The following is a 15,512-nucleotide window of genomic DNA, read 5'->3' as shown; positions in this document are numbered from 1 at the left end:
AAAACTCGGTTTTAAACAAAATTTAAAGTCAACGACCGCAGCGTTGGGTCGGAGTAGAGCTTTTTCGTCAACTTTACTCATGATGACAAGAATAATCCGATGTTTCCTTTGTTCTCGAGACAATGCACACTAGATCGAGAGGCCTGTTGTTCACTTGGCTCGATTGTACGTCTGACTGCCGCAGAAGTAGAAAGTAGACTGTGAAATTAATGTTATATAGCTGAGTTAAGATCATATTTCCTTAGGATGACAAGTAGGTTTAAAACATCCTACTGAAAAAAATACTTAACTGCGAAAGCATATTGTAACTTAATAATAATTAACTGAATCATGTAAACAATAGGAATCAAAAGTCACCACTTGTGGCTGAACACCCAATGTACTAAATTAGAAATGTAATGCAAACAAAACAATATAATCAAATAGAAAATAATATATTAAAAAAATATATTTCCTTAGGGGGTGCGTTTTGCCCCATCTTCCCATAAGAGTAATGCATGGGCGGAATAGCAAAAACGCAGGAATTCGAAGAGCTGCGGTCAACCTTATGGAGGGATTCTCGTGAAAAAACTTGAGCCGTTAAACAGGGGAACGGGTCGACGGAGGCGTACCCCAGTGGTCACCCCACACAGACGATAGCTAGTCTCGGAAGCAACTCGCTTCAGGGAGATACATCGAGTCAAGTTGCCGAGTTCACCAATTAACAGCAGATGACACTGCAAATGGTTCCTCGTGACGGAAAAGCTTCTCCATGCGCAATAGTAAAAAGCGCGCATAACATTTGGACAGCAAATATTTCTATATCGTGCATGGATGTTGTAAATATATAAAATACCCACGGCTCAGCGATACTAACGCGTTGAGTCATGTCAAATAAAATGGTAATAAAGCACACATACATGTAATGGATAATGTCAAAATGATTAGATCTAGCTGTTAGGTGAATTTAATAGGATATTATATTGTTCAACTACGTTTACGAGATTCCGTGTATCATTATGAATATTTCCTTAGAAGATACCTAGTGTATTCGATGAACATGTTCAGAGATTGAGATGTTGGTGTTGGCGGAACATTGGCAGTGTTGACAGAAATAATGATTTTCTGCAATCATTTTTTTCAGAATCGCAATGACATTTTCATAAAAATCCTAGCAGAAAAGTTGTTAACAACATTCTGGACTATACATTTAGTTGGTTGGTTTTCCAGTTGTAGTAAAATGACGTTTTGAATGAACGGAGGTGCAAAAAGGGACTTTCCCCATACTACTTTGAAACGCGATGCGCAACGACTTGGAGCAACCAATCGCTTCCAACATTTTCACAGTCATTTGAGACCGCAGAAGAAACTCTAAAGAGCTGTGCTCGCTAATTAGAAATATTTTAATTTTTTTCCATATAACCAAAAGTCAATCTAGTGTACGCAAGTATAGTTTAATTTACTCTAGTGATTCTCACCGGGTTGGTTTTGGGTGTATGATTTCCGAGTAGCACGTAACGTCCGAGAAACACCTGTTCTGCACCATCCTCGGTGCAGTTTCCCTGCGTGCGTGAATGAAGTTGAGTAGATTTCATAATCCATTTCATAACATTGTCATCGTACCAGTCCTACTCTCGATGCAGAAGAGGTTAAAAATATCTTTAACCACAACTGGGATCCTGCCGCTGCCGCCGTCGTCGTGACGTATGTATTGCAACGTCGGGCGGCTTTTGTTGCTGCAGGGGTCGTATTGTAAACAGTGTAACCTATTTTTAGCAACCATGGCAAATGAGACGTCTGTTTATTACACATGAAAATCAGCTCTGCTCAAGTAGGAAAAAACCAATTTGTATTGAAATGAAACGTGGTTTATGGGCAGACAATTTTTTTATCACTGGCCGCTTCGACATTGACTATGTTTTAACACCAAAAAGGACATGGTCCGGAATCTAAAGCAACATGTGTCAGTCTGAGTACGATAAATGGAATAGTTTCTATACATTTGTGGCATTTTCGTGATTCGTGATTCTACGGCAAAACGAATTTACGTCAGTTGTAATGCTTGCTTGACCTCAATCGCAATAAAGATCATACAGCTATGGAAGAAATTTTCTAAGTGCACATTGCCATCAATTTCGTCTGTTTAATAAATAAATATATACGTTTATCTTTCTGCTTTAAATGTTTCTATTTCTATTCGCCGTGAGTCACAACACTGAAGATTATTTAAAGAATTCTCTTAAAAATAGCATATGATGGCATTCAGCGGCATTCTCTCAGGTGTGTTTACGATGTTTTGTATTCATTATTTTTTTCTAATGAATCAGCCACACCCACGTATATTACGTTTTAAAAAACCAGCAAACTTTTTTCTTCTTCTAAGTTTGGCTCGATTTGTCTTTTCGTTTGTGGAATTTCGTATTAACTACAATATGCGCCATAAAAAATGTTAAAATTGCATAGCCTTAATTTTGAGAACTTTTAATCCGCACTTCAGACATTTAATTTATTTGTGGGATTTCTGGGAAGACAATTGCTGATGTAAACAAAACAACTATCGAGTTTTCTTGCAATAGAATTTTTCCCGTCGATTCAGTGTCCAAAACGCATAAGGTTTATTGCCTCCAGATTTTTTTAAAAGGATTAAAACAGCATTGCTTTATCAATATAGAAAGGTTTTGTAATCACTCTAAAAATCGTTAACCTAATCCCAGCCCGGAGTGCCGAGTGTCATATGCCATTCGGCTCAGTTCGTCGAGATCGGAAAATGTCTGTGTGTATGTATGTATGTGGAAAAAATGTCACCTCTGTTTCTCAGAGATGGCCGGACCGATTTGCACAAACTTAGTCTCAAATGAAAGGTGCAACCAGGGATGCCAAAGGTACTGGTAAACTACATTTTTTTGGTATATTTACATTTGCACAAGCCGTACAGCCCGCTACAGCGACGCATCACTACAGCTCTTGCCAGAACGGTAGCCAAACCGAGTACATTTTCCCGTAGAGCAGTAGAATACATTTTTGTTTTGCTGCTGTACTCCGACTGCTCGGTGAGAGTGTAGCGTAGTAAAGTTTGTTCTCTCGCTTTGTACACTTTTCTCTGCGTAGTCAAAGGGAGAGGCCCGCACACGAAAGCGTTGATGCCGGTCGTGGCGCAAACGAACCGCATTTATTTTTGTCATTAGTGATTGAAAATATTTAATAGATCAAAAATATTAAAAAGTGTAAAATAAGGAAAGAGAAGCTGTACCGCTCGCGTCTGGTGGCTGTACTGGGGGCAGTATTTCTTTGTCATGTTACTGCTTTGCTTACAGACTGCCGTACAGCGCTGGGCGTCCTGCAATAGCGAACGACAGCAGCGACGAAAGAGAAACGAGAATGTAGGGAGAAAAATCACAGCCGCAGAAAAGGTAGGCATTTTGCATCCTTGGGTGCAACCTTCCCATTGGCTGCTATTTATTTTTTTTGATTGGACTTCCGGTTCCGGAGTTACGGGTTGAAGAGGGCAGCCACACAGCAAATTCGCATCTAAAGGCTTAGGTACGAGTGCGTAGTGAGGGTTTAAAATTAAAACTAGTTTAAAATTTCTTAACCTTCCGGCAGTCGCGCTAGTGCACTGAGTGCACGCTGCTCTGAAAATCTAACGAAATCGTCTTAGGGCACCAGTGGCACGTTCAGTGGGTCAAAAGCGCGACTTCCGGAGGGTTAACAAGTTGAAAATTTTCGGCAGGTTGCGGACCTCACCGAATCTTCGTCCTTGATCCGCCGCTAGTTTCAAGCGATGTTTCAGTGTCGACACATAGTATCTCAAGATCGTGGCTGTCGATCAATTTTATGTATGTGCAAATCGTACTGAATATGTAATATGCATTTCCATCATTGTATTGAACATAACTAGCCATATAATCGTAGTTTGGACAAGTCAGAAAGCACAATTGCACCACTATGTGGCTTAAAACAGGTTTTTTCGTTCTCATTTTGCCAAATGCTGTTTCACTAAAGGTTAATTCGCCGATTGTCTTTTTGCGGAAAGATATTTTGCTGGATAGAAAATTATTCCGAATGTTATGCTCAGTAACATCGTAACCAGACCGCAGAATAAGAAATTTAGCAAAGGATACGCTCCTTATCCCGAATGTCGTCCATTCTTGGAAATACAGAAAATGGTCTTCTGGGAACAATTAACAACGTTAAATTTTGAAATAATAAATTTTCCGTATTGCCAGGTGGGCGACATGTTAGCACTGTTCGGATTGTAAAAATCCGATTTATTCCTCCTAGAAGTGTGACTAAATTTTTATTCTATCACAAATGGCTCTTGCATTATTTTAAAGAATTTAGGGACGGTAGTCTATTAGTTAATTTGTATACGGTCTTGATTATTCATACTTGCAAATCTTATTAGATTATTTTCGTTCATATTCCGTAGTTATTCAACAACCTTCATATTACTATTTTATAAATTTTCACATGTTTTGTGAGCAGATATATGTGGCTTTCTCAGTCAGCACTTTTAGTCAAAATATTTATTTTTAAATCGTCTGCAAACAACAGTGAAAACTGTTTGCTCAGTGATTAGAAAGAGATGGGTGGAATATGCGGGGGGAATATGCATTATTTGGACTGAGTGAAAAATATTCATCTTATTAGAACTTATTTATTATTTACTTTAAAATCTTTTGATTAATTCCTCTTTCAATAGTATCGTTCAATTTTCAATAGAATGTGCACCACAATAATTTTGTCAGTTCATCGTCATTAAAGATGATCATGTTTCGTTTTCTTCGAACTTGAACTCGACCCGAACCCGCAAATTTCAAATAAGAAAGACTCCAGGATATTGAAAATATAACCCGACCCCGGAAATTTAAAAATAGTGCACACAACCAATATGAATGAAAACATACAAAGCTTGAATCAAAAAAATTGATTAAGCTGGATTCGATGCACTCAATGGGTGCATCGAAAAGCATATAATTTTACACTTTCATTCGTGTGATATTACATGTCATTTGTTTTGCAGCAATATAGGATTAAACATACAGTACAATGCATAGATATCCTGTTTAATGAAGCTGTAATTTTCAACCAACGTGTAAAGCTATAATAAAATTCGTTGAAGAAAGCACGAGAAGTTGTGTGTATTTGTGGTGGAACTTAATTTTACATTTATATTCATGCTCCAAATATGTGCATGAAAATAAATTTAAAATTGCAAAATATTTTTTTCTGTTTATACCCGAACCCATAAATTGTGGAACCGAAACTCGAGCTTTTCAAAATTGGAAAATCCGAACCCGACGATCTTTAATTGTCATGTTTTATTGTATTCACTAGAAGTTTGACAAAACTGTTATCTCGGAATTTTATTCTTTCTAATACATAGTTATAGTTTCGTTGCTTATATTATCACAGATTTAAACTCGATAATTTTCAATTATACTAAGGCATATTCAATCAGGTATCAGCTTTTCTATTACAATACTTGTCTCGAAATAGTAAGCACAATTGCGTCACATTCTTTTTAACAGCCCCAAAAATGTTTCGTTTCGATCGATAAATGGAAATGATTAACAAATTATTACAGTGCAAGTGGGTTTCCGAAATTCCGGTACTTGATAGAACAACTTCATCATAGACACCGCTTGAATTTTAAACTAATATGGTACGAAAGATAAGGAAAGGACGTACGAATTGTGGGTGACTCCCTTTTGGACGCCATGTACTTGTATTTTTTTGGCATGAACCAGTTTTATGGAAACATAAATAATTTCATGAATACGAGGATTATTGTTCACGATTTCGGGAGCTTGGTTACGATTTTCATAAATTTTTTTTTTACGAAATAATAATTTTTCATGAATTTATGAACAGAGTTTTTTTCAGTTGCGTGTTTCGTAGTAATGGTAGTTGATAATTAGTGCGAAAAAGGGAATAATAAATATCCTATTGGTCGAAATTTTGCATTCATATAGATATGGCATTTGATAATTATTGTGATGTTACAATATTTCAAAATAAGGAAAAAACACTAAATGTTTTGAATACAGCAATACGATTACTTTCGATACAAATTTGATGCAAAGAGTAAAAAATAAATATCAATGAAAACTATTTCTTTATTACTAGGTGGATTACATTGCGATATGTGTCTTCACATGCGATCACACGATTCCAATATTTTGAGAATTCAACGCTTGATGCGAGTTTGTTTCGTTAGTTGGATCGAATAAGTAACCGAAGGATATGGTAGTGGTGTGGATTGCAATGAAATCATAATGAAATCTTAGATCCCTGAACAGCATACCAATGATTCTTCTTCACTTTCATGCACTTTATTTATTTTGTAGCAGAGCCTCTAGTGGTCGGATTTGGAATGTTTTGAAAAAGATCTGTTTGGAAACTGCACGTATTTCGGTTGTGAAAATTTCGTTTCGATACTTACAGTACTAAAAAAAAGTGTCCTGTATGGAATGCGAGAAGAGGAAATTGATCCTGCACACCCATGCACAGTGTTTTATTGCCAAAATCGTGCGATCTATTAATTACGTCTAAATCGTTAAATTTGAGTCAATGGCGTCTGCGGTGAAATTTGTCGACATTTAAAGTCCTTTCATATGGTGTTGTTATTTTAATAATTAATCCCCCTTAAGGTGAGATATATTTACCAACTTTCTTGCAAGTACATATAGGTCATTCCACGTCAGATTTATAACCAAAATTTTGATCCCTTCCAAAAAATTTTGTTGCATTCTTTAGTTAAAAATAATTGACACGAATTTTTTGTTTGGTATGATATTTTTTAAAAGTTATTAGTTTTTGAACTTTTGAAATTTACAAAATTGAACATTTTTCAATCACAGATAACTGATGCGATAGGGGAGTGGGCGTAGCGTATTGGTAAATCGATTGCCTTGTACGCAGCGCACCTGGGTTCGAGTCCCGACCTCGCACATAGGGTTAGAAATTTTTCCTATGAGATTTTTCTAACCTGAAGAGGCGAATGACCTTAAGGTTAAAACCTCTATAATTGAAATATAAAAAAACTGATGCGATATATGGAAAAAAATATTAAATAAAAAAGTTGTGTTTTCAAATGAGCAATTTTAGAAACAAATTGATTTTCTTGAAATCTGGATTTTCTTCAAATATTAACAATCATGTTAAAAAGATTGTGTAAAAATTTGGGAGTGGACATCAAAATACTTTGCAAGATATTACAACTATAAACTTAAAACAAGGCAATTTTACACTAAACGCCCAGTGATAGGCCGTTGTAGTGGAAATATCTCGTAAAATACTTCGAGTTCCATTTTGAAAATTTCACACAATCTTCTCGATCTTTCGAAGTTATGTCGAAAAAAAATTACGAAAACAGAACCATGATTCTCATGTGTTTTATAGTTATGTTCCTTTTTTCCCTTCAGCAGCACCCGCACAATGCTTTTATTAGTGGAAATATTTCTTTTTGGTTTGTAAACTTCAGTTATGGTCTCCGTCACGTCATTACCAAATCGATTTTCTGCAAGTGAACTAGTTCACAACTTTACAAACGTTATTAATAAAATCAAAGGTCGACTCATGATGTTATTCATAGATTTAGGAACATCAGTTCACAAAATCAAAACATTCTGGATATTTTCTCGTAAACAACTTAACGAAACTCGAAACGAAATTTTAATCATGAATCAATTCAATCCTCGTGAACTAATTCATAATTCCTAATATATTGGTCACGATCCAATATCAGTACTCGTGAAATAGTTCACAAAATCATGAAACCTTATTCATGTATTCGTGAACTGGTTAATGACTCACGATATATTTTGCGTGCTTGTGATATCCACATTAAATTTGCAAAAGGGCGAATAAGATTTGTAAACAAGCTTTTAATTTGATGGTTTCTCTTAATTTACTATAATTTCGAAGCAGAAAACAATTGAAATTACTTCTACGAAGGGTAAAAATTTATATTAACGCATATTTTTCATGAAATTCCACTCTGCAGCAGACTAATGAACGAAACAAGTTTGTTTACAAAAACACTTTTACCCTTTTGACGAATTAATATTGATATTTAGAATCAATTTCAGTTTCATGCAACATGGTAATGAAATTTTTACGTGGACCTTTTCACAAAATTTTCGTTCCATGCACTTTTTCATGAAATACCTAGCTGCTTGCGACCAGTAATAAGTACGAGCAGTCGATATAAGAAAACTTAGCACCTCGACCATCATTATTCATCTGATAAGGTTCAGTGTGATGTCTGGGGTGGAAACGAAAATTGTGCTGAGCCCCACAAATTGCTGAGCCAACCAAAAAATAACAGATCGCGATAAGGTGAAGAGAAATTACGAATACCATGGTAAAACTGCAGATATTATGATCGTGAATCACATTACTCCAAGTGTTAAATTCGAAAGTAAGCTCTAGAATAGAATATCACGATAACGTGAACAGAAATTACAAAAAATCGGTACTAAGATTCTGAAATCATGATCATAAATTACACAACTCGTGACAAAGATATTAAAAATCGCGGTTAAGATCCTGAAATTATGAACATAAATAAACATAAATCTCAACTCGCGACTAAAATATCACGACAACGTGAATAGAAATTTTGAAAAACATGACAAAATTCCTAAAATTATGAACGTTAATCACACTAATCGTGATTAAAATATCAAAAATCGTGACTAATATCCTGCAATCATGAACATGAATCACTCTACTCATGACTAAAATATTACAATAACCGGAATAGAAATTATGAAAATAGTGACTCAGATCCTGAAATCATGAACATAAACCTCGCTAGTCTGACATAAAATTCCGACGGGAAACTCATGAATAAAACAGCACGGTAACGTGATGATAAATCACGAAAATCGAGCTCCTGAAATCATGAATATCGTGTCTGTCGACTGTGTTTTCCAAAATTATGAACAAGAATCATAACAAAAATTAAACATGCCCAGGGAAAAAACAACAGTGATCCAACCAAACATTCGAATGTAACGCCTCGTATATATCGGGGAGAACTAGTTTTTTGGATACACAAACAGTTTCATGAATACGAGTTTTTTCCGTGTGTAGTACCTGCCGGATGTAGTGGCAGCTTGTCAAATCTGGCCAGAACAGAACCTTTGTAAGCCTTAATGATATACATTTCTTCAGCATTCTTGTTTATACGGCTTCCAGTCCATCGTTTTGTTGGTGATGAAAGCTTGGTTTTGAGTCTGCAGCTACAAATTCCTTACCAGATCATCAGTTTCCGGGCGCATTTATGAGCGAAAATAAACTTGAATTTGCGGGAGACCAGATATAACTTTTGTCTGGGAATCTGCCTCAAATCGATCTTGACATAGGTCAGAACATTCCAAGTACGACATTAGGTCAAACGACCTATTCGACGAGACGACCACGGGGAAATGGTGGCGTTATCGGCGCTTCGGCGAAATAGCTCAGGCCCATAGTTATGACATGAGGACAAACAATTATATTATTGTGTAAAAACGGATCTGGCTGTAGTGGTATTTTCTAAGGGTAACCTCTGAATCCATCAATTGGAGAGAGCAGTGCTATACTAGAGTATAATATGGCTGCTTTGCCTAAAATATCGAGCGTCTTCCACAGACCTTCGAATTTCATACTCATAGTATTCATATAACTCGAGAAAACTATGCAAAAAAATGTTTTTTTTTGTGCAGGAGAACACAATACCTATCTTAAAATTTGTTTTTAGCGTTTCGTATTCGCCTCATCAGTAACTGTCACCATCTTGGTGCCAGTTAGATGATAAATCTAAAGTAGCACCAAAATTAGAACGCTAAATCCTTAATTTATTTAGTTAGGATTTGTGCCCTTCACGTACAAAGAGTGGTTTCACCAAAATTTTCGTCCTAGGGAGTAATTCTGGTGTTTACCAATTTTTTTCCCCTTGTGGGAGAAAAATATCATAGTGCTTAATTCAAAATGTTATACGTCTTGCATAAACTAAGCAACTGGCAGGTCCCGAGTGATGTCTTGAAAGACAAGCACAAAAGTTTTGGATGAGAACGCGGAATCCAAACCAGATTTTTAGTTAGCGAACCACTACGCCAAAAACTGTTTCGGATTCGGCATTTTCGTCAGCAATCCAGAGTTTCTCTGCTTGTCTTCCGAGACATCACTCGGAACCTGCCAGTTGCCTAGTTCATGCCAAACGTGTGATATTTTGGATTAAGGGTTTAGCGTCTCACTAGTGCTAACTTTGGTGCTAGTTTAGCTATATCATCTAACTGGCACCAAGATGTTGCTAGTTACTGATGAGGAGAATCCGAAACGCTGCAACTTAATTTTCTGGAAAACATTTTCTGTGCTACTCATTCTATGAGTTTTGTTCGTTTAACTGTGTGAACGTGAACGTGGGTGTATCCAATTGCGTATATACATATATTTATAAATATGAAACTTGCAATCGCTCAAAATGATGTGTTATGCATGTTGTAACATAGCGTTTTTATAGATTTATCGTGTAGCTGTATCCTTTGGTGTGTAGAATTTTAGGCGTTTCCGTGAAATAAATTCCAGCGGTGGTGGGTGATTCTGTACTTCCGATAGCGGATCATTTTTGCATAGCTACTTACCTTGAATAATAGTTTATAGTCGTTGATACGTTGGATCGGTAGCTTAAGGTGTTCTGATAGACTCTTATCGTCGTTGAGGTTCAGGGAGAGTTCCTGTGGAAATGAAAAAAATAGAAGTTTAAATAAACAAATTTCATCTGTTTAATCTGAAATATATTATCCGGAAACAAAAAAAACTGCCATAGTGCAACCAATCGTGTCAATATTTTGCTGTTTAGCATGCCGGTTAAATTTAGATCTTCGGCAATATAGTGAAGAAGCACACGCTCGCAACTCGGACATCGACTGTGCGTACGCAGATTTGGCTTCTTTTCCTTGCATCGTGTGGTTGGCTCAAAATTGCGAGCGTCAATAAAACACCGAACGAACTTTAAATTCAAAGGAAATGTTTTCTTGCAGATCCACCGTGCCGAAACCGGCAGTTTGCACAAAATATTTCGTTTGTGCGCAATAAACTTGATATCTGGCTTTTCAATAACGTCACTAGAATAACGCCGAGTTTATTTTTTAAATTCACCTATGAAAACTGTAAAAATTTCCAGCACTGTGTGTAGTGACCCACTATACAAAAAATTAAAACGCCCTTCTCGCTAAAACACCTGCAAATTAGTCTCTGTAGAACTAGGTCAACTATCAACCCTCATCAATCAATGACAAGTCCCTAACAGCCGGTCGGCACGCTCAGTACAAGTTGAGGGTCAAGTGTGACAGTCGCCCTCCAAATCGAACCTGCAACCGGAGGGGTAGAGTGTGAAAAAAATGTTGGCGCGCCATGTCAAACTGCGGCTGCCGCTGCAGCAGTAGGGACCTACGACCGAAATAAAAATAACTGGAATTCACCCAAGTTCACTGCGGAAAAAGCCACCCACATTTGCGCGAGATGTGCGTTGGTTGAAGATGATTTGTAGTTTTCGTGCTCGCATTCAGCGGGGGGGGGGGGGGGGGGGTGGCATGGCAGACGGGCGATTAGAGAGATCGGTGGGGCTGGTGATGTTGGAATGGACTAGATGTTTTGCTCTCCACGGGAGTCTGATGTTCGAAAATGTTTAGCTTATTTTACGTGCTGACAATAACGGAGACGGTGGCGAGGGAGTTGTTGGATGTTATGAGATGTTTATTTGTATTAAATTGTTCGGTTCGTGATTGCAGATAGGTTACCCGATTGACATGTTCCAAGTTTTGTAATATGTGTTAGTTTTATGGTCTGTTCAATTGATCGTCATACTGTGATAGTTTCAATGCAACAAGTAGTTTCAATGCATGTTGCATTGAAACTTTTACTGTTTACTGATCATTTAAATCCGACTGACGAGCTGGTATGAAAATATCTAGGAACAAAGCGTCTTCTTGTAAATACATTTGATGGAGACGCGAGGTGCTTCGCCTTTTCAATGACATGTTCATAAATGCGTCGAATCCAATTCAAATCATGCTGGTATGTATAACGAAACTCATTGACACATTAATGATGTTTTGATGATGTAAAGAATTCTGCTTAGTGTAAACAATTTTTCATGTGGCGCCTTGTGTATTCATTTGAAATATCTTTCTTTTTTTCGACAGAACATCCCAACTTGAACTTGGTCCTCATCTTAACGTAGTTATATTTAAGCCATACCCCTTCGTTTTGAGATCGAAAGATGTTTACGTCAGTTGACCCTCAACCGAATGGGTTCTATCGTCCACAGCGATCTGTGTTGGCATTTTAAAATAGCGTTAATACGATGTGTGCACTCTTTTGTTATAATCGACATTGTTTATACATTCTGTCCGACTGGAAATATCTTTATAGAAATATGCTTTTTATTTTTGAGATGCTCATACGTAAAGTTTGAAGTATAACTTAAAATATATGATCTGTTTTAATATATTGCTTCAAGGATAGTTTACAAATATTATAAAAAAAAAACAAACAATGTATAATTCTACTCATAACACGCTAATAATTCTACTCATAACATGGAAAAAGAAAATTTGGCTACTTCGATTATGTCTATTTAATCATTTACCTAAATAATAATGAAGAACAGTTTCAGTTTGTTTTTTACCTTTCTCATATAGAAAGGTTATGCAATCACTCTAAAAATCGTCAACTTATTCCCGGCCCGGAGGGCCGAGTGTCATATGCCATTCGACTCAGTTCGTCGAGATCGGAAAATGTCTGTGGGTGTATGTATGTATGTATGTGTGCATGTGGAAAAAATGTCACCTCTGTTTCTCAGAGCTGGCTGGACCGATTTGTATAAACACTCAAATGAAAGGTACAACCTTCTCATCGGCTGCTATTGAATTTTTTATTGATTGGACTTGCGGTTCCGGAGTTACGGGTTGAAGAGTGCGACCATATTGCAAATTTCCATATAAACTGAAATGAAAAATTCTCAAAGGGGGGAGTAAGGGAAAATTTCAAGATCTAATTTGCATTTTTGATGCCAAATGACATTAAAATGCATAAAACGTTGAGATTTGATGAAACATCGAAAAAAAAATTTCTTTGCGTAAATTGACTTTTTTGGATTTTGGCACATTTTTGCCTTTGTCATAAAGAAAGGTTATGCAATTGCTCTAAAAATCGTCTACCTAATTCCAGCTTAGGTAGGAGTATGCAATAAGGGGTTGCTACTTTAAAAATAAAACTAGTTTAAATTTACTAACAAATTGAAAATTTTCGACAGGGCCCGGACCCCCGGATCTTCCTCCTTGATCCGCCGCTGGTTTCAAGCGATGTTTCAGTGTCGACAGATCTTGGCTGTTGATCCATTGTTTGTATTTGCAAATCGTACTGAATATGTAAAATACGTTTCCATCATTGTATTGAACATAACCAGCCATGGAATCGTAGTTTGGACAAATAAGAAAGGCACAATTGCACCACTAGGTGGATTAAAACAGGTTTTTTTTGTTATTTTCTTGTTTTAATTATTTTCTTGATAATCATCATCATTCCCCAAAGTAATGCGTGTTTTAAGTTGCTGAATAGCTTTTTTATTAAAAATTCTTTTTTTTATATTTTCCTTTGAGCGAAATTATTGTTCTAATTTTTGTTTTGGATCAGTAATTTTTTTCTTCAAGACTGTATTTAAACGACGGTTTGTACTTTTGTATTTAGAATTTATTTCGTCAGTAATTAGTATCAACTTGGGCCCATGTATGATGTATGTAAATTAGTACCAAAATTATTACAAGTTAGACATTAAATCCAAACAGGCCCGCGCGCAGAAAATTCTCAAGGGGAGGGGGGTTGATTTTTTAACGTTTATTTTAAAAGAAACGTACAGAAACCCTCAAACTTTGAATATTTTTTCAGAGGCCTGAACCTAGTCTTGTGAACCAAACGACTCTGCTCAACAAATTGGGTAAATGTTTATTATCGAGAAGAAGTCATCAAAAGACACCACTGCATAGTGGTCGGAAACCCCAAAAACGCGAACTTAATTCACTAGAGGCCAAACCATCGAATATATTCACAGGGATACCCTGTGAATTGCACGTAAGAATATTCCCCACAACCTGATAAAAATTAAAATTTGGCATGGCTTACGACGATCAAATTAAAAAAATGAAGTTTTTATACTGACGAGGTAGAAAGTTGGTGTCTTCGACAAAGTTTTAGAAATGCTCATAATAAAGAATTTTGTTGAACTAGTTGAACTTGTAGGATTTAATGTTATCGATTTGTAAAGCGTTTTCTATGGCAACACCCTTAAATTTAGTTTTTTTAATAACTTTTTCCACTGTGACTTTTCGTGCAAACCGTGCTCTAGACAAATATGGAGGCATTAAAACCACATAATATTGTTGAAGACTGTAAGTAAAAATACCCAAGTAAAAACATTACAAAATGAGCTTAAAACCTTCTTACCTTTATTATGCGTAATCCGGACATTGATAATAGTGCCTGCTCGTCCATTTTGGTTTGCATCTTTCTCTCTTATACGCAGTTGAAGTTGGTGTTAAAAAATCAAAATTCTTCAATAGCTCTAAAACGAATGAGTATTTTTACAAGAGATGTGCGCGGCGCCGCCGATTTCAGGTAAAAATTTTATATGCAGTGTTCAACAATATTTTTACATGCAGTCTTCAACAATAATTTAATTTTTACATGTAGTCTTCAACAATATTATGCGGTGTTAATACCTCAACATTTGTCTGGAACATCGTTTGCACGAAAAGAGTCACAGCGAAAAAAGCTATATTAAATAACTAAATTTAAGGGATTTACCTTAGAAAACATTTTAAAAATCGATAACATTAAGTCCTATAAGCTCAAGTTGTTCAACATAATTCTTCATTACGAGCATTCCTAAAACTTTGTCGAAGACATCAACTTTCTACATCGTCAGTAAAAATGTTAATTTTTCTATTTCAATCATAGTAAACCATGCCTCAATTTAATTTTTATCAGGTTGTGGAGAATATTCTTACGAACAATTCCTCTAAAGATACCCTATGAATATATTCAATAATTTGGCCTCTAGTGACGTTTTTGGCATTTCCGACCACTGTGCGTTGAATGCTAGCTCGTGGTGGATTCGGATTGGTTTGTAGTAGTCGTTAAGCCAACCGACTAAACTTAAACCTCTTGTATCTCGTAATCCTCATCCATCCGGGGCAACCATTAATACTGCTTTAGTAAGGATTGTGTTCTTGCTTATTTTGTTTTGTTGGAATCGTCATGTTTTTATTCATAGCTACTTTTCCTTATTTGCTGTCAAACCTTCGCGATATATCTCACCAGCTCAGGTCTGCTGCAAATATCGTACCCTGTTGAGACATGAACCGGTCCGGGGGTGTCGACCATAAGGATTTACATCTGTTTACAACCACCTTCGCCGGGTTTCTTATCCTTCTTGGTGCTAGTCGTTCCTATTTATCTGCTAGCTGGTGCTGAAAACTTCT

The 15,512-nt window shown here is 36.4% G+C and overlaps 1 protein-coding gene across 7 annotated transcripts in view; it reads right to left on the bottom strand.

Annotated features, from left to right (window-relative positions):
- Window positions 1-15,512, bottom strand: part of LOC131688723 (obscurin) — a 181,970-nt gene that overhangs the window by 41,506 nt on the left and 124,952 nt on the right. For all 7 annotated transcript variants that reach the window (XM_058973196.1, XM_058973195.1, XM_058973199.1 and 4 more), the window contains one exon: window positions 10,614-10,706. In XM_058973196.1, coding sequence (XP_058829179.1) covers window positions 10,614-10,706 — 93 coding nt within the window. The remainder of the gene's footprint in view (window positions 1-10,613; window positions 10,707-15,512) is intronic.

Source organism: Topomyia yanbarensis, chromosome 3, assembly GCF_030247195.1.
Source record: "Topomyia yanbarensis strain Yona2022 chromosome 3, ASM3024719v1, whole genome shotgun sequence".
Classification (NCBI taxonomy): Eukaryota; Metazoa; Arthropoda; class Insecta; order Diptera; family Culicidae; genus Topomyia; species Topomyia yanbarensis.
Note: the sequence above shows the minus strand (reverse complement) of the source record. Positions and strands in the feature narration are given on the sequence as shown.